The sequence below is a fragment of the Hordeum vulgare genome, chromosome 4H (genome assembly GCF_904849725.1).
Source record: "Hordeum vulgare subsp. vulgare chromosome 4H, MorexV3_pseudomolecules_assembly, whole genome shotgun sequence".
In the NCBI taxonomy this organism is placed as follows: Eukaryota; Viridiplantae; Streptophyta; class Magnoliopsida; order Poales; family Poaceae; genus Hordeum; species Hordeum vulgare.
The window spans coordinates 555,860,526-555,880,955 of record NC_058521.1 but is presented as its reverse complement, the minus strand read 5'-3'; the positions used below and the strand labels follow the sequence as shown (position 1 = coordinate 555,880,955).

Sequence of the window (20,430 nt, the reverse complement as noted above, 5' to 3'; positions counted from 1 at the left end):
TCTAGTCTTATGACACTTGATGACTACCCAGATGAAAAAGAAAGGCATCTGGCCAAGCTCAAGAAGCAAGCAGAAACAGCAGTGAAGAAATTTCATGAATCTTCAGCTACTGCCTCCGGTGCTGCTCATTCCTTAGCAGCAGAAACCTCAGGCTCCGAGATTCCTCAACCAAAGTCTGTGCCAACAAAGCCAAAAGCTTCAAAACCTCAAGAGAAGCTTGCACAGACTTCTGTCACCAAACCCTCAGCTCCAAAACCCTCGGTTCCAAAACCGTCAACACCAAAACCATCAGCGCCAAAACCCTCAGCACCCATCTCATCTACACCAAAGTCCTCAGCTCCACCTCCAAAGCCAGTACAGAAGAAAGTCGTGAAGACTACGACTTCCAGCTCTAGCTCCTCACTCCCAGCTGCAACTAGCTCGGAGACAAAGTCTTCAACACCCCATGTGAAGACTCTGGCAACTACTGAACCTGCACCTCTGCCCAGCCCAAGCAAAATCATCACAGTCCCGTCTGCATCAGAGGGAAGTGAAGAATATGGTGATGAAAGAACAAGCAAGAAAGGGTAGCACAAGCATCAGGCAGTGCTATTCCTCTGGCGATGGACCCCAAGGTCCTCCTCGATTTCATCAATGTGTGGTATGAAGACCCAAACACACCCATTGATGATTTGAAACTTCCTCCTGGTGTCAGCCACATGGTGGCTACTTTCATAAACGAAGCCAAGTGGAAGGAACAGAAGGCCAAGCAGGCAAAGATTGCAAAGGCCAGAAAGGAGAAATTCCTCAGGCAAAATGTTCTCAAGCTGACGCCTGAAGCATTGGTGTCCACCCAGGCAGAGCTGCAAGTCTTGACTGACAAGTGTGAGAAACTGTCAGATCGCACAAGCATCAAAAGCAATTTCATCAAGCTAGCCACTAGTGCTGTTGATGACTACAACAGACGTCACCCCCCACCAGCACCAACTCCTCAGCCCCTGGTTGAACAGCCAAAAGATGCATCTCCTGTTGAGGAGGAAATTCCTCAAGCTGAGGAACAACACCAAGAGCGCCGTGCTGATGAACCGGCCATTGAAGAAATCATCACTGAGACCGCTCCTGATGAAACTGCTACTGATCCAGCTGCTTCACCAAAGCAGGCTGATGACTATGTTCCAGCTGGTTCCTCACTGCCAGCTGAAGAATCTGTTAAGAAAACACCTTCACCAAAAACTTCAAAGGTGAAGAAGTTAATCCCGTCTGCATCAGACGCGAAAAAGACAAGGGCTGCTGAGAAGGAAGCGAAGAAGAGAAAAGGTTCCTCAGCAGAAGAAAAGATTGAGGCAAAACGCCTCAAGGAAACTGAAGAATCTGCCCCACTGGACCCGGTGCCTCTTAATGTTGCACCCTCATTTGAAATGGTCGTCGTTGGAGACCACACTACGAGGGCAAATGAGGAAATGAAGGATGCTGCCTCTGAGGAGCATACTGATGAGGAAATACAAATTGATGACAGTCCTCAACCTCATATTCCTCAGAAAGAGATAACTGAAGCCTCAGCTGCAGCAGCTGATGAATCTGCTTCTGCCACAAAGTCAGCTGATGAAAATCAAGCTGAAGAAAATGTCCAGTCTGAGCAGGCTCCTCCCACTGAACAGGCTGACCAAACTCCTCAAGCTGAGAAGGAAGAAGAAATTCCTCAGCCTGATGCTCAGCCAGAGCAAGAAATTCCTCACCATGAGGAAACTGCTGAAGAAAATGTTCCCGCCCCTGACAATGAATTCATTGTCCTCAACCCAGAATCTGCCATGGTTGTTTCCCCTCCCATTCCTCAGCACAATCTCAATCCAGTTCAGCGCCTGCCATTCTCGAAGAGGCCAAAGTTTCAGAAAGAGAATTTCTTTGAGGAACGCATGTATTTCATCGGAGAGAATCCTTATGACAAGCCTCAAATGAGGCATCTGAAGTTTTGCACAAGGACTCAGATGAACTACTATGCTTCTGTGCTCTGTGGCCGCAACAAGATATTCCAGCACAGGCACATTCCTCATGATGAACTTGAAGAGATTCCCTGCATGGAACCAGTCCTCAGTGTACTACATGATGCAGGTTTGCTCCCTATGTGCTCCGACATATCAGATTGGAATAGTGAGCTAATTCTTCAGTTCTATTCAACTCTGCACATCTCGGGCAATGCTGATGACATCAACACTTGGGTGTTCGACTGGATGACCCAAAATACTCACTACAAGGCTCGAGCGTCTGAACTCCTCAGAGAACTGCCCGTACCAATTCCTTCAGAAGGGGCAGTGAAGCTTTATGGTGAGCGTGAGCTGCCAAATGGAATGATGGAAGTCCTCATGAAGCCTTTGGCTGCAGGAAAATCCTCAAGAACCTCATTCCTCGTCCATGAGCTCAAGTACACACCCCGGTCTGTCTACCGCATTCTCTGCAGTGTGCTAGCGCCAATCAAAGGCCATGATGATGACGAAGATGTCGTCGGTCTCATGAAGAATATCCTCTTCAACATCATTCACGGTATCCCCATGAATATCCATGATTTCTTCTTGAGGACTTTGGCTGACAATGCAATGTGCCCATATGATCACAAAATTTATGCACCATGGATCATGAGATTCCTCAGGACAAGGACAGGCATCAACTTTCACGTAGATTTCCAGAACCATATTGGTTACATGCCTCCTATCCGGGTCAACAAGAAGACTTTCGAGCCCATTGAGGGAAAAGGAAAGTCTGTAATTGATGAAGGAAGCAGGCCTCTTGATGGTCAATTTAAAGAGTCAGATGCATATTCCTCATGGGACGATACTGAGACTCGTCCACCAAGCCCAGTTCCTCCTCGCGTGCTAAACACCAGAGAGCTTCTTCTCAGTCTTCATCAGAAGGTGGATCACAACCACAAATGGGTCAAACGCCAGTTTGGTGCCATTGTGAAAACCCTCACTGAGACACAGAACAGTGTGAAGCTTAATCATCACTATCTGCATGAGGTTTTTGATCGCACCTAGGCTACCCTTGCACATCTGAAGACCCAGACTGAGCTTGAAGAATTGAACTTTGAGCAGGACTTTGACTGGTCGTGGCCTCCCAAGAAGAAGTTCATGCCCATTCCAGTGCCAGATCTTGAAGACAGCTCCTTCTCGTCCTTCCGCACCGCCGAATCTGATGAGGAACAACTTGACACCGCAACAGGCCCAAGGAAGAAGACTACACCCAAGAAGCGCCAAGGATCTTCATCAACTGCCAAGAAATGAAGTCTTCACGGGCGTTAGTCCTTAGTTTGTCTCTTTTTGTCACTTGATGACAAAGGGGGAGAAACTTGAGAGTTAGTCTTCAAACGGGAGTTATTTTTGGGGCTTATGAACTATATTTAAGTTACAAACTCTTGACTCTTCTGAAGTTTTTATGTAATGAGTTGTAACTTAAGCCCGATGGTACTCTGACGCTTTTGAACGTTTTTCTTCGCATGCTTATTCCTCAAGTTTTAATGCACGCATGCTGAAATTCGTCAGATACCATTTGTCATCATGCATCTTCATTTTCTTCATATGATATGTTATATGTATGCATGATTTACAAGATTCAGGGGGAGATCTCCATGATATAAATCATCAATGTGCATATGCTATAAAAGCAAAATCCTCAAGGTATGCACATCTTCAGGGGGAGTCTCTGTGAATCTTGTTTTCAAATTCCTCAAATGAGTATTTACACTTCATATTTTTTATCCCTGTTGAAGACTTAACCTAATTGTCATCAACCACCAAAAAGGGGGAGATTGTAAGTGCATCTAGTGCCCCTTAGTGATTTTGGTGGTTTGAAGACTTATAGGTTAAGTATCTAATGTGTTTTTAAGTTTACACAGGATCTATAAGTCATTGAGGAGTTTGAGATATTTGAAGAATATCGACCCTAAAAATATATGTCTTCAGTTGAAGAAATTGATCTGAAGCTGAAGAAATGAATCGCGAAGAATCTGCGATGAAATTGATATTCCTCATGAAGATATTGATATTGAGAAGATCGGTGGTTCCTGAAGAAAATCGTTCTGAAGAAATTGAAGCGTGAAGATTTTCGCTTTCTGTTTTACTTTCTTCGCATTTGATGAATAGGAACACTGTACTGTTAAAGGGGGTCAAAGTAACACTATGGAATGGATTTCCTCATGATGCTCAACCCAAGTCAAATCCTACCAAAAGCCTCAAGTGAGGAATATGAGTGACATGAGGACTCTCACAGTTGAGATTCCCGACCGTTTCGATAAGCCACGCCAAGTCACTGATCTTATCCACTCCAACGGTCATATTATTTCAGGGCATTAATGTCAAATCATGTCGGGATGCTCCCAGGCTATAAATAGCCGCCCCCCACAACCACTAGCTGGTTGGCTGCTCCGTTAGAAACTGACACTTGTCATAAGAGCAACCCAAATTCCTCAAAGCTTTCGAGAGTAAATCATCAGTGAGGAAATACACCACCCACTGAAACCACAAACCAAACCTAGTGATTGAGCATCACTGAAGAAGTTGTTCTTGTGTGGGACTGAAGCCTTTTACCTTTGAGGACTGTGCATCCTCCAGACGGTTAGGCGTCATGGTCTAGAGCAATCCAGCAGTCAATTGTGGATCGCCGGGTGACCGAGTTTGTGAGGGTTTGGAAGTCTGCCCTGAAGACTTACCACGAGTGTTGGGCGAGGACTGTGTGTCCTTAGCTCAAGGAGAATACGGTAGGGACTGTGTGTCCCGGGACTGGGTGTCCTTTGGTTTAAATACCAAGCCGCTCCAAACCAGATGTACAACTGTCACAGCAGTTGGAACTGGGTCATCAACAACAGTCTTCACCAAGAATCGGGTTCTAATTCCTCAACTCTTTACATTCTCTGTATTCTGTGTTGATGACTTTCACTGTGACTGTTTGAAGAATTTGCTGAAGACTTTCTCTGAATTTCCTCAACCCCAAATTCTTCACTTGAGTAAATCATCATCTGTATTCTGCGTGCCTGCTTGTTGTGCAATCTGTTTTCATAATCTTCACTCTGTAATACTGCTGTTGTGAACAATTGCACAACTGATCCTTAACTGTTTCCGCTGTAAGATAGTCATCAGTGAGGAATTTCCTCAAAAGGAATTTCCTCAGTGATGAAATTCTAAAAATCTCCTATTCACCCCCCCTCTAGTCGATATAACGCACTTTCAATTGGTATCAGAGCAAGGTACTCCCTTGTTCTGTGTGATTTTGGTTTAACCACCTGAAGTTTTAGTTATGTCGACTGCAGGCATGTTTAAGGTGACTGCAGCATGTCCTACCTACGAGGGAAAGAACTTTCCCTTCTGGAAGAACAAAATGCAAATGCATCTACAAGCTATAGACAATGATCTCTGGTATATTGTGGAAAATGGTGTCCCCATCATTTCTGCTAGTGTCACTGCAGCTGATGTGAAGAAATTCAAGCAACTCGATTCTCAAGCGAAGAACATCATCTGTGGTCATCTAAGCCCTGGCCAATTTGGAAGAGTAAGTGCCTTAGGCTCTGCAACACTGATCTGGGAGAGACTGTGCAAGGTAAATGAAGGAGTATCAACCCAACGCGACTCTCGTGTTGATATTCTTCACAATCTCTTCAATCGCTTCAAGAGACATGACAATGAAAGCTGTCAAGACACCTTTGATCGCCTCACTGACATATCAAATGAACTGCAAGCACTGGGAGCTCGAGACATCACTAATCACGAAGTTGTGAAGAAACTGCTGAGATCTTTGGATTCTTCATTTGACACATTAGTTCTGATGATCCAAGAAAGAGCAGACTACAAGATGCATGTAGTCATATTCTAGAGTGTAGATTCACTCATTTTACTCCGTATGTAGTCTATAGTCAAATCTCTAAAAGGTCTTATATTTCGAAACGGAGGGAGTATAATAGTTGGTTATAAAAATGTACTATTTTTTTACTATATGACCCATATTTCACTCTCACAAAATGCTTAGGAGCACGTGCTAGAGCTGACTCTTAACTAAGAGCAAGTACAATAAAGTACAATCAGCAGGCTGTAAGGATTAAAATACTATATTTTTGCTGAGTTGGATGAGAGAAAAGAGGAGAGAGAAGGGAAGCGGGCTCTTCGTGAAGAGCCAGCTCTAGCACGTGCTCCTAGGTGCTTTGTGAGAATGAAAGGTGAGCCATATATAATAAAAGTAGTACTATTTTACAGCTAACTATTGTACAAGCTAGCTATAAGGTGAACTATAAGAATGCTTATAGCCAGCAGTTGGCTATACTATTAACCATGCTCTAAGAGTCCACTTACCTTCTCTCTTCTCTTCTCTTTCCTTCAAATAAGAATAAATATATATTTTATTTCTTATAGCTGTCTGACTCAGCTCTATTGTACTTGCTTTTACAGCCAGCGAGGCCAATCATGAACCAGCAGCACGCAAGATCGCATCTCGGGGATCTTCATGCGGCCGTGCCCACGCGTATCTGAATTTGTTCACAAACCGATACGACACCTCCACAGAGCTGCGGCGCGCGCGGCGCGGGGGGACGCCTCGAGGTGCGACAGGCGGCTGCCCCGGCTCCGGCACTGTTGCCACAAGGGCCCACCCAGTCAAGCCCAACCCAGCCCATGGAAAAAGACAACGTCCCGTTTATTGCCAGACAGCAATTAAGCTATGTGTGCTATTGATTCTTCAAAAATTTAAATCTATGTGTGCTATTTGCCACGGTGCACCTAATATTTGGAAACATTCACGGGTAGATTGCACCATGGCAAGGTATGTGTGGAGCTTGTGTGATCGACAACTGACACAACATGTGTGTATGTGCCGAGTGCCCGGATGCGCGTGAGTGACTCTTTCATCTGTTGGAGACTACGTCCCACGAGGAGTTCATTGAGATCTTGTTGATGTTGTGGGCTATTTGGACCGCTAGAAGAAAGGTTATTCATGAATCGATATACCAAAGCCCCGTCACTGTAAGAGGCTTTGCTACAAGTCTATTGGGTGTTCTGCAGCTAATTATTGATCTTAAGGAGAAGGCCAAGCCAATGTAGGAACGGTTGCTGGTTTTGAACAAGCAATGAATAGCACGACCGGTTGATTTCGTGAAGCTAAATGCCGATGGAGGAGTGGCAAAAGTACAAGAAAAGGAGCAGCAGCTGTGGTGTGTCGAAAGCGGGTGTAGTGTACCAGGGATCTTCAGCTCTGTTTATGATGATATAACAGATTCTACGCTGCTTGAGGCTCTTGCTTGCTGCGAAGCTTTGTCCCTAGCTAAAGACCTTAACATTCAGAAGTTGTGGATTGCATCTGATGCTTCAGTTGTGATCAAGGCGATAAATGTAGGAAGCCGATGCGGCTATAGTTCGGTGACGAAGGAGATTGAGCACACACGACGGGAGTTCCAAGTTGTTGAATTTGTCCATGAATGAAGAGATCTCAATACACATGTGCATAATCTTGTTAAATATTATTTGCCTTTAGATCACGGTCGTTATGTTTGGCTCTTATAGCCTTGCAATGTAATAATTGTATCCATTATTGCTGATTAATAAAGACCATGGCAATCCTAAAAAAGCAACAAAGCTTCTATCGCGCGCTTCAGGCGCCAGGGAAGCTATCTAGCACCCACGTGCCAACGCTGGTGGGCCGGTCCATGTAGATGCGAGCACATTTTATTCCCCCCGATCACATTTGGAGAAAACAAAAAGTCATAAAAATTGAAAATGTTGTGAATTTAAAAATCTTCATGGATTTTGTAAAAACATGAATTTGAAAAAAGTTCATCCAATAGAGAAAACATAGAGTTTGAAGAAAAAAAGTTCATCAAAATTGAGAAAGAAATCATCTAATTTGAAAAAAGTCATCAGCTTGATAACAAAGTTCGCAGATTTTTAAAAAGCTAGAGATTTAAGAAACAAAGTAACTAAAAAAAAAGAACAAATTGAACTGAAGAACGATTTTTTACCGTACACAAGCGTGTGAGATGCCCTAGTGGTTTTTGCGCTTGCTTTGGAGCGATGAGATCACGAGTTCGATCTCGACGGCAACACCTTTTTTTGAAATAAAGTTAATGAATGAAAGAAAAGGGAAGGAAAATGGGTCGGCCCTCAGCGGAACGGGAGTGTGCGCCCGTTTGTAGTTTCAAAGAAACGGGCACATGAAGCATGAAGCGCCGAATAGGACATGCCCTAATTGAGGAGTTTCGCAAGCAACATAATTAATCGACAGATAACTCTTCGCGATGTCTATATTTTGGATTCCAAAGAAAATTTGCAAAGGAATTTCTGATGGAATTTCGCAGTGTTGGTGGGGTGATGATGTCACTAACAAAAAGATGCATTGGTTCGCGTGGTGGAAACTTTTTGTCCCAAAGGATAAAAATGGAATGGGTTTCAGGGATCCAACCTTCATTGATGCGTCCATTGTTGATGCGATGCCAACGGCGATCGTGGACCTCCATTGAAATATTAAACATGTCAAATTGTAAATAGTAGTGGAGTGGGCAATGTGTGAAGAGCCTGACCTAGCCGAGGAACAACATGACGAAAGAGTGGCAAATGACAGACTAGGTGGATGCATGGCATCAATCTCCGCCAGCTACAAGCGTTGCACCACGACGGCTACAAGTAGATCACTTGAGGAGGCCCAAAATGGTGGGAACATAGCCTATGATTGCCATTGTGCAGCAAATATTGCTTGATTACACTTCAGATGCAACACTCGGTTTAACAAAAATCAGTGTACAATATAGTGTGTTATGGAAGATATCTTTACATGAGTAACTTATGCAAAAGCTATTGGATCGAGTTCATGCAGTGAGTCATATTGTAAGTTATTCTTATACACTTGCTCTATGCGCTCCTAAATATAAGACATTTGAAAGATTTACTATAAACTACATACAAAGCAATATGATTAAATCTGTACTTTAAAATATATCTATATACATCCGAAAATGCCGTTTGGAGCACGACCTTCATGAAGGACGGTTTTTGAAAAACTCAAAGAAAATACAGATATACATGAAGGGATAACATACATGTGTGTAAATTTTCAGGACGAAATACGTTAAAATGAGGGTTGTGCGAAAAAAGATAATTTTACGGCTTTTTAACACATGTTACTATTCATCCTAAAAAATCATGAATTTGTTCTTTTTGCACAGATCACATCTTAAGATATTTCATCCTAAATTTTTGCACACATATACATTTCACCCTTGTATACTTGCATATTTTTTCTCAGATTTTTTTAAGACTAGAAAGTTTAAACTTTTATTAAAAAAATAAAGGGCTCCATGGAGGCCGAGCTTCAAAAAAACCCTACTCATATACATCTGTATATAGTTTATAGTGAAATCTCTGAAAGATATTATATTAAGGACACTAAAGCTGCACCTAAACCGAGCTCTCTCACGCCGTCAGCGATTTCAGCTATCAGATTTCGTGTCTGAATCATTTCTGGTCGTTAGTTTACGAGTTTACTTCGAACTGGGCTATCTATCATAATGGGATGCTACTCTCGTCACTTTTTCTAAAGCCTGGTATTGATTGGGCTTCATTAAACTGTTACTAGGCCCATTTATCTTCTGGATCAAGATCTATGGCGTCCCTTGATTAAAAAACTGTTTGCTCGAGGGGATCTGGACCGAGGTGCTTGATAGAAAGGATGCGGCGACGCGGGCGGTCTGGCTCCATTCAGCCGACGCACGGGTGAGGATCAAGCTGAGGCGCGACTTGCAAAGGGATCGGCACGGGAGGGGATCCAGCTGAGGCGAGGCGCGCGAGGGGATCGAGCGGAGCCGACGCAGGCGAGAGGGTCACCTCGCGAGCACCGAACAGTCATCGGAAATCAAGGAGGTAATTAACCTTCACTGCAGGACCTTAATAGCGACCGAGGCTACTTATAATAAAAAGTATCATATAGTAGTATCATGCATATGATAATATTGTATCATACTACCTTCAGTCTGTCTGTAATGGGAGTATCATAGGTAGTATCATGCATGACAACTAAGAAATTTTGATGAGGTGACATAGAATTAAATGAACAAAGAGAGGGTTGAGTATCATATTAGAGTATCATATTATGATACCGTATCATAAATGATGTGTTACTATATGTCTTGCATGGTAATAAATGAACTACCCTATGATACTAACATATGATACTATGCATTACGTATGTGGTATCATACACTAATGTCATATGCATGATTGTACTATATGATACTACCCATTACAACCAACCTCATAGTGTATAGTACTCCCTCCGTCTGAGTTTACAAGTCCGGCACATGTACCTAGGTCGTCAATTTGACAAACTTAATGAGAGGTATATAATACAAAAAATATATCATTACAAACTTTAGATGTTCTATTTTCTAATGATATAATTTTTATGTTAAATAATATATTTTATATAAGTCAAATTGACGATAGGTATACGTGCATGCCTTCTAAACTGTGACGCATTGAGTATCATAAACTAGTACAATAGATAACCTTATTTATTGACATGCATGACACATAATAGCATAGCATTTAACATGATACGGTATCTATCTATGTTACTCTAACCCTCTCTCTCTTATTTAATTATCTGCCATATCAACATGTTTGCTAGTCCCAAGTGCATAATACTATCTAAGTTACTCCCACTATGGCCAGCGTGATGTGCATCACTCCCCGGCGATGAATAATGGGCAACGATCTGCGTCGGCGGACCGATGTAAGGATCAGGACGGTTGCGTCCAGGCCCTCCAATGCAGCGATCCACCGTTGTTAGATCTGGACGCCTCACTCAACTAAACCGTTGCAGTAAAAAATCATCGATGGTACCAAAAACAAGTTGCGGTTGTAGCAAATACCGGCCACAGATGCAGCAAAAACGTGGTTGTAGCAAAATATCATCATGGTTGTAGCAAAATAACAACGCTGATGGTGCGTGGTAGCAAAACAAAATATGGTTTGTAGCAAAAGGCTGACGTCGTTGTCGTTGTACCAGAAAATCGACACCGGCGATGCGTTGTAACAAAAACCCGATGTGGTTATAGCAAAATGAGATGCAGATTGTAGCAAAAATCGATATCGATTGTAGTAGAAAAATTCGGTAAACTCGGGTTGTAAATGCAGCTTTTTAGTGGATAATTGTAGCAAAATTTGACACCGGCTATAGCAAAAAAATTCGACGAACTCAGGTTGCAATTCTAGCGAACACGAATGCAACTTTTTTAGTGGATGAATGTAGCAAAACCGACGTCGGTTGTAGCAAAGAAATCACTGCCAACCACAAGATAAATTAGCCTTAGTCCTATTGCGTGCGCTCGGCCAGTCGAAGCTTTCGGTGGGCGCGCTGACGCCAACGTTTCAGATGAAAAATTGCAGGGAAATTACCACGTCAATTGGTGCCGTTCTTTACTCCTCGCATGTTCATAGTCTCCTCTGACGTGTTGTTCCTTAATTCCCGCATAGAGCTGATCAGATCGACAACCGAAGGTACACCATGGCGTCGAATCAACAATAGGTGGTAGTTCAGCCTTGGCGCCGCTTGCACATCCAGACCCACCTCCACCGCCTCGGCTGAATTAGCTCTCCTTCCTAGCCGTCAACTTCCGTGATTGTATTGTGAGGACGAGATTCTAGCCATCAACACCGAGATGATCTGTTTAAGATTAAATGATTTCACCATCTTTCAAGTAACCTACTCCCTCCATTTTTATATACAAATCCATTATTAAAATTATAATTTGCAGAAATACAAGACCAGTAGTATTAATTGATACAATATTAATGGTGTTGGAGAAATCTAAGTGGAGGCGTGCACACCGCGTCTTTCCCGTGCAGCGGCGTTGTTATCGTATATTCATTTTTTTAATGAGTCCGTGCAGCGGCAGTGCTATCCCGTGGCTCACATAAAAAAAATCCCTTTTTAATGGTCCCGTAACATCATTACTGGTACCCGATGGCTACAGTGACAACTGTTATAGTTGGCTTGTTTCTTTTTCCGAATAGCTACAGTTGACTTGGTATATTGATTATGGATGCAGTCAAAATAGTGTGTACTCTATGCATGTGTCAGTCAAAGTAGCTGCTACAGTACATATACTATAATATTACAAATTGCAACTCGTCCCTTCTCCCTTGCCTACTCAATAGTCAATACTAACTATATTATAACCTAGCCAAGGAAAGTTTAGTAGCTGACAAAAAGTTATGATAATTAATCTGAAAACTTTTTATTGCTGAGATAATAATTTGACAACTACAACTCTCTTCACCGGATAACTATACTGTTTTTTGCTTAAATCTGACAACTACATCTATTTAAACTGATAAGCATGTGTAAATATGTGACAACCATATCCACTTAAATCTTACAATTACACTTGCTTAATCATGGCAATCCTGTATATTAGATCATGTAATAATGTGGCAACTGAGAACCAGTAATGTAACTTAACATGTTTATTTTTTTGACAACTAAGTACTTTATAATCTGATGACTAATATGTTTAGCATGGCAGCAAGTATTATTAATGTATGTGGCAACTAATCACTTCATAATTTCGAAACTAAACATTTTTAACTTGACAAGTACATTAATTAACACAAGCATGTCGAAATGAGTCACAACGTGACTACTACTTTGACTGTACCCAGCGTTGCATCATTTTGGCCTTTTGCGATGCCTTATATGCATAAGCTTGCATGTGATGTCATCCCGTCCCTTATTTTTTTCCTGGGGGAGGAAAACCGATGCATGCGGTACATACATGCATTGTTGTTCATGAGAAGGCATAGAGAGTTGAGTCACACGTGCGAGGGAGCTAAAACGCGATTTCGGACGTGGTTTAGTAGCCGCCGCACGCTACAAGTAAGTATAATAGCAAGGACATAATTAAACTATAATGTAGCAAGTAAGTTCACTAAATTTGACAAGTAAGTGTAATAGCAAGGACATAGGCAAAATGTAATGTGGCAAGTAAGTCCAATAATTTTGACAAGTATAATATCAAGGTCGTAAATAAACTGCAATGTGGTAACCAAGCACAATAAATCCAACAAGTAAGTATAAAATCAAGTGGAAAAGCAAAGCTGTTAATATGACAATAAGTAAGTACAATAAATCTTATAAGTAAATATAATGGTACGTGGCATAACTAAACTGTAATATGACAAAAAATAAATAAGTACAATATCTGGAAAGCATCAACCAAAAAAGTTGTCGAAATATAACAATAAAGGATCTTGTTTCCAAAAATTGGTCTTCATTCATACCAACATTTTGGGGGACAAATAGTTCACTTGTCATTTTTTTGTAAAATAAATAAGTGCATAGATAAGCAAATAGTGCGAGCATGTTCTTAGCATAGGATAGTACTAGTAGTATTTTTGTCTTGAGAGAAAAAAATAATGTTGCACTACATGCATGTGATGCCAGCTCTCGCATGCGAGAGAGGGTGAAACCGAGGTGCAGCTTTATGCATGCATCAATGCATGGCACGGCCCTCCCGAGGACAGGGGAGTGCAGGCCGACTTGCTAGCGGCCGCCGCATGGGAGTGCGAATATGCGGCGCTGTTACGTAGTGGTCTTCAATGGTGTTTGCCTTGTACTCTTTCGTAAGAGTTTAGAAGGCACGCACGTGTACCTAGGTCGTCAATTTGACTTATATAAAATTTATTGTTTAATATAAAAATTATATCATTAGAAAATAGAACATCTAAAGTTTTTAATGATATAATTTTTGTAATATATCTTTATCATTAAATTGATCAAATTAACAGCCTAGGTGTACGTGTCATACTTATAAACTGAGATGAAGGGAGTACTAACAAAGCAGGACATTAATTATTTCTTACATGTATGTGGGAGTAAGATCATTGGTTTAATGTGCATGAGAGAGAAAAATACACATTAATTTACACGACAAAGAAGAAGCCATTAACTTTTGCCTTAGTACCTGTAATATGGGTTTGTGCTCTTGTATATAAAAACGGAGGGAGTACTTATTTTTGTCCTTCTATGTTTCGCATATGTATTTTTATCACCCATTCGGGCGATACGTGCAGGTTGTATGCTTATTTGAACATTTGCAATCTGGCTACTGATTCTTGAGTGGATTAGGAACACTTTGATGTTTCACTCATTTCTAAACTTATGCACCCTCTGTTTTGTTAAGCACTGCGTACATGGTCTTTATGTTCATCTAAAATAAGCAAGAAATCTTATAATCTTCCTTGTATATTATAAGATTCCCTCTTTTTTAGTCTAATCATAGTTGGTTCAGACCTTAATCTTGATATAAGAGGGACCTGATGTCACCAAAGTGAATAAGCCAAGCAAAAACATAAGCACTTGTGTACAACCCTCCTACCTCATGTAAGTGTGACCTACCATTTCTGCCAACTAGCAAATATTTGAAAATCAGCAGATCAAATTGTATATTTGATATATAGATAATTACTTATTGTTCCAAAGTTGCAAGGGAAGACCCAAACCAACAAATATGTAAAAACTAATGCGAATACAACTGATATGTAAATTTCCAATTTGACAACACCTTTTCTATTATCCCGTTGTCATGACTTTGATGTATCAAGTGAGAACTTGTTTACAATTTAAGTGTTCTCCATTCAACTGTATTGTGACAGTCATTAAACGTTTGCCCATAGGTGTAGATCAGACGGCTGTCATGCAATTCCTATCAGTTAGATGCCTATTGCGCCTTACCTATCAATTAGAGTTGCGACTTACAAAGACTGTAGTATATATGTTCATTTTATTAATACACATAATATTGCGTGATGAAAATATGCATACTATATGATTGTCTTTGAAGCTGTGGTGCTATGTTATTGCGACTATTGGGACAGATGGTACTTCATATTGTAATACCGTATAGGCTCCTTCTTTAGAAGTTACTACACTCCTTTCAATGACTAGAACCCGCTTATTTTATTACTGCAATGCATGTATCATCTTTACAAACTTATCATGCATCTTGTATGTCTCCACATCCTTTATTCTTAAATAGCTACAATCTACTAGCTAATTTTTCTTTTCATGCAACAATGTCATATTATCAAATTAGAGCATCTCCAACACCCACGCAAAAAGGCGCACGCACGGTGAACCGCAATTTTAGCGTGCGCGGAACAGAATGGCGCGCTCGAGCGGCGGCGGGAAAACTGCGCGCGCGCGAAAAGGCGGCAACTCGCGCGCCATTTTTGCTGCGCCGCTTCCCGCGTGCCTATAAAAGCGCAGCGCTCTGCCGCTCCCTCGCGCGCCGCCACCGCTCCGCTCTCTCTCTCTCTCTCCCTCTATCTGTCGCGCCGCCGCCGCCCCAGCGCGCCGCCACCGCTCCAGCGCGCCGCCCCCGACGCGCCACCAGGCCGCCGCGCCGCCGTTCTGCGTCGGGCTACCGCGGCGTCCGTGAGCGCCCCAACAGCGGGTTCTACGCCGAGATACGCTCCGGCCATCTCCGGCTTAGCCTCGGCACATACGACACGGTGCACGAGGCCGCCCGCGCGTTCGACGCGGCGGCGTGGCGCCTAGGCAGGCCGCGCCGCCAAATGAAATTCCAGGACGTCCACACGTTCCAGCAGGCGTTAGACGTCGTCCCGCCGCCTCGTGTAAACTCCGCACAAGACCGTGCGGAGCACACTGCGCGGCAGCGCCACCTCCTCGTCGCCCAGGAGGACGAGCGGGTCATGGCGGAGTGGCGCCGGCGCCACCCGGAGGACGTCGTCTACGAGCAGGATTATTGGGCAAGGCGCTGCGAGGAGGACACGCGCCGGCGCCGCGAGGAGCGGTTGGACAGGCGTCGGCGGAAGGCATTGGCGAGTGCGCAGGGCGACATCGTCAATGCAGGCGGGAGGTCCTTCTTCACTGAAGAAGATGAGCGTTGGTTCGACATATGGCTATCAACCTCTGACGACACTAACGACGATGATGATGGTGCAGATGATTGGAGCGACTGGGATTAGTTTTATGTTTTCGAACTATCTATCTATGTTTTTGAACTACCTATCTAGTTGCAATCTATGTAAAATAACTTTGTATCCTTTTTATTTTAATGCAATCTATTTATTAATGTTGTGCGCGCTGCATTATAGCGCGGCTGTTGGAGCCAGCGCCTATCCCCGCGCTAAATCACCCGAAGCGCGCGCGGCAAACACATTTTTTAGACGCGGCGCGAAGCGCGGCTGTTGGAGATGCTCTTATGCATGGAGTCATAAGTTATTTTTTTCATTAATCTCTTCATGCAAAACATACTACCTCATGCATTATTTTTTTCTAAAGAATTAAGTCATGTAAGAAAGTTTTATATTTTTTGCATTAATTTTAATCTTCTACCACTCATTCATATATTTTTAACAAGGTTCCCGTCGCAACGCGGGGCTTCGTCTAATACTTATGAAAGGTCCTATCATTTTATTGGAAAAAATACAACGCGACAACACACGCCATCATGGTCTAGTTTAGGAAGAAGGGGTACGATATAGGGTGTAGATATGATATAGAGATGCTGATGCTACTTACTCGATAAAAGTTAGATTTTATTTGCTTAAAATGGAGCATGGAACGGATACCGAACACGATGCATACCCGAATGCATACAATCAACAACACACACGTACATAAAAATACGTCAGAAAAAATAGCAATGTCACATAAGACGGAAGCTATGCGTACGCAAGAAAGAAAAAAAAAACTGAAGCGATCGGATCACGGTGATGCTACTACTTGTGCGCTCCCGTGAGGCACACTCCATCACGTGTACTTACTTGTTTAATGGTGTGGTGCACTGCAGCCACGCGATGGCATCATGGAAGCAATCTTGGAACCTCCGCATGGCATCCGGTGGCAGAGAGATGCCGACCTCAATGCCGCCGCTGCTCCGGCGGCTCTCCGCTATCGCCATGGCGCCGGTCATCGCCACGGATACGATCTCCACTTTCGCCGGCTGCCCGAACCCAAAATCTACGCCGTAGACCCGGAATCTCGGTGACCCTGCCACCATCAGCACGCCGCCTCCGGATGATTTGGCCTCCCGTATCCGCTCCCACCACAGCTCCGGTGACCCGATGCCGCCGACGCCAACCGCCTGCTCGATCGCCGCAGCCACCGCCGTGCACGCGGTGAAGAGGCCAACAGCGCCGGACGCGGCGACCCGGTCCTTGGGCGCGCCGTGCAGGGCGGCGCCGACGCAGTTGCCGAGGTACTCGTCCGGAATGGGATGAGGCTCCATCCGCGACCGGTGGTCGACGGGGAAGAGGAAGTAGGTCCGGTCACCGTCGCCGCCGTTACTTGCTTTCTCATCTTGTTTAGCGCGCTGGTGGCATGACCAGATGAAGCCGAAGGTGGCAACCAGCGAGGAGCATCGCGGCGGCGCGCCCGCCTCGGCAGCCGCGGCGAGCAGCACGACGTCCTTGATGCGCTGTATGTTTTCCATGGACAGAGTGAAGGTGGTGAGGAGCTTACCGCCGGCCATCTTGACGTCATCCTTCTTCTCGGTGCTCGCCATGGCTCTAATGAAGGCTACGCAAAGACCGGTTGGGTCCTTGACGAGAGTTCTGTCGATGACAGGGGGCGCCGGCGCGACGGCGCCGGCGCTGGCCGCTGCCCAGGTGTGGAGGAAACGCGTGGAGCACGCCCCGTCGCAGGCGGCGTGATGCAGGGCCATGCCGATGGAGAGGCCGCGGCCGCCGTGCAGCACGGTGGCTTGCAGGGCGAGCACCGCGCCACCGTCCGGGAGAGACGGCACGAGCTGTGCCATCTTGGCGACCTCCCTCGGCTCGTCCATGGACAGCTCGTCAACGTCGAGGTCGTACTTGGCGACGGTGAAGATGACGCCGTCGCCGGGCTGGTAGTGGAGTTCGTGGCGGTCGGCGGTGCCGGGCCTGAGGCGCAGGCGGCCGGCGAACGGGTAGAAGGCGCGGAGGGTTTGGGCGAGTGAGGTCTTGAGGTTGGAGAGGATGGTGGCGGTAGCGGCGGCGCCGGGGCCGGGGACGAGGCGGTAGAAAAAGACGCGCTCCACCGGCGGGAGGTTGAGCCAGAAGACATCGAAGAAGGTGAGCGGGAGGGAGGTCTCCGGCACCGGTGGGATCGGCCATGGCGCTACGACGGCGCTCTCCACTACGCTGAGCTTCGGAGAAGCTTCTTGCCGTGGTGCTGGCGCCATTGCTGGATCCTGCTTACTGGTACGGGTTGTGTTATATATTAAGCCATGCCAGTGACATGGTTTGCTTGTCTAATTATTGTTGTGATGGGGCTGCTGACATATTGATACTCGTGGATGGCGTGGAGTATGATCTATCGTATTTTCTCTCTCATCCAATCACACTCACATGCTATTCCCTGCTCATTGACTTTCATTCAAATACATACTATTCCGTCCGTCCGTAATTACTTGTCACAAAAATAAATATAAATAAATATATATAAAATTAAAATACATCAAGATGCATCCATTTTTACATGTAGATACATCTATATCTTTTTGACAACTAAATCACCACGCTTCGAACTTTTTTCATCCAGAATTGATAATTTCAATTAAAAAAAATCAGTAACGTTTCATTTCGTTTCACACAGAAATTATCATATTGTTTCACCACAACTCGCCGGATTCATCATGTTTCACTAAACCTTGCCGGTGGACCATGTTGAGAAAAATCATATTGTATCACCGTGCTTCATCATGTTTTATAATTGAAATTTAACACTTGTCCAAAATATGTAATCAGATCATAAATTAAACTTTTGGTTCAAAATATCTAAATCTATACCTAATAATAAAGCGGCTATTGTTTCCGTCGGAAAACCCACCACAGTATTTTTATAAAAAAAACCTTGTAATTTTTGTTATTCAACCCGCGCTCCATCATTTATCTGCAACGCAAAAGGAAAAACAATTCGCTTCAAAAATTATACCCGTACGCATCGCCTCCTTCCATCGACCCTAGGCCACCCTGGCCTGTGCCCAGGCCGTCGCCACACCACTCGCCGTCGTGGCCGACCTCAACCGCCACCGCTGTCAATCTCAACCCACCCGCCTCCGCGGCCGTACCTCTCCCCGCTCACTGCCCCCGTTGCGGCGCTTCAGCGCATTGCGTCGACCCTGGTCCACCCTGGCCTGTGCCCAGGTCGCTGCCACACCACTCGTCACCGCGGCCGACCTTAACCACCACTGTTGTCGATCTCAACCCACCCGCCTCCGCGGCCGTACCTCTGCCCGCTTGCTGCCCCCGTTTCGGCGCTCGAGCACAGCTTCTGGATCAAATCAACGCAACAGCTACAGTCACTGGGGATGATGCGTCTGCTCGATGCAGAACGGCGGCGGCGCGCGGATAAGGCGCGGCGAAGCGAAGTACTTGCAGGTAGAGGCGGGCCTTCATGGCTCACACGGGGAACTCCGAGGTTATGGCGCGGCAACGGTGACTCCTTATGGCCAGATAGAGGCGCCTAACCCTTGCTCCCCTCATCGTATCCCCTTCTCCGGCAGGAACTCATCATCTGGTGCGATCCCCTCCCCATGTCTCCAACCGTGTGCCAAGCATCGGCAAGAAATTTTGTTTTATGGGGATTTGTTTGCTGATGAATGAATATATTAAATGTAAGATTGTATTGTTGTAGAGACAGAGAATGGAACACCACCTTCAGTTTGTCATCTGATCCCACATTCTCTATCCCATGAATGAAATAAGATAACAGTCCATTGATCAATTCACGTAGCCTCTTTGTTTTGCTTTGCTTGTCCCGCTCAATTTCTCATCATGGTGGAATTAACAATGAACGAGTTGATTTCTCAACAAAATAGGATAGGACTGACTACATTAGTTAGTTAGCTTATTATTTTAATTAATCAAAATGATTATAAAAAGATTAAAAGCGTGTGGTATTTTTTTCTTCCGTTGCAACGCACGGGCCCTTTTGCTAGTAGATTTAAACCTAAGAATAAGATTAAAAAAAAGGCATACCATGGTGAACGTGTTTGTATGTTGTGAGAGAAAAAGTACTCATGCATGGCTTCAAATGTTCAATCAAATCCAATGGCTCTTTCATGCGCGGGATCTTCGGTGCACGGAAGAATTGCTTTTCTCATGTACTCTATTTATATTTAAATAATTATAGTTAAAGAAGACCAGTCTAATTTTCCTCAAGTACAATTATTTCGGTAACAAGGAAGTATTGTATACTCCTCGTTAACTAAGGATTTTTTTTTGCTTGAATGCCAATAACTGGTGACTGTTCCAGGGAAGGCCCCCACAGGGAACGACTCGTTCCCTCGGATTGTAGGAAGCAAGAGCATCTTCAAGAGATGCGCGTTAGCATGACGTTCTAAAAATATATACAACACCAAAATAACATTTTTAACGCGGTAGAGGACGTTTGCTTCAACAGACGCGCTAGCACGACGTCCAA

The 20,430-nt window shown here is 44.3% G+C and overlaps 1 protein-coding gene across 1 annotated transcript; it reads right to left on the bottom strand.

The window, feature by feature from the left end:
* Positions 1-16,541: 16,541 nt before the first annotated feature.
* On the bottom strand, positions 16,542-18,363 carry LOC123446996 (malonyl-CoA:anthocyanidin 5-O-glucoside-6''-O-malonyltransferase-like). The gene has a single exon (XM_045123545.1). It carries the CDS (start codon positions 18,185-18,187, stop codon positions 16,787-16,789), a length of 1,401 nt encoding a protein of 466 aa, XP_044979480.1. The 5' UTR covers positions 18,188-18,363; the 3' UTR covers positions 16,542-16,786.
* Between the last annotated feature and the right edge of the window lie 2,067 nt (positions 18,364-20,430).

Coding starts and splice junctions, on each gene's coding strand:
- LOC123446996 (XM_045123545.1), bottom strand. CDS start 18,187: ATGGCGCCAGCACCACGGCAAGAAGCTTCTCCGAAGCTCAGCGTAGTG.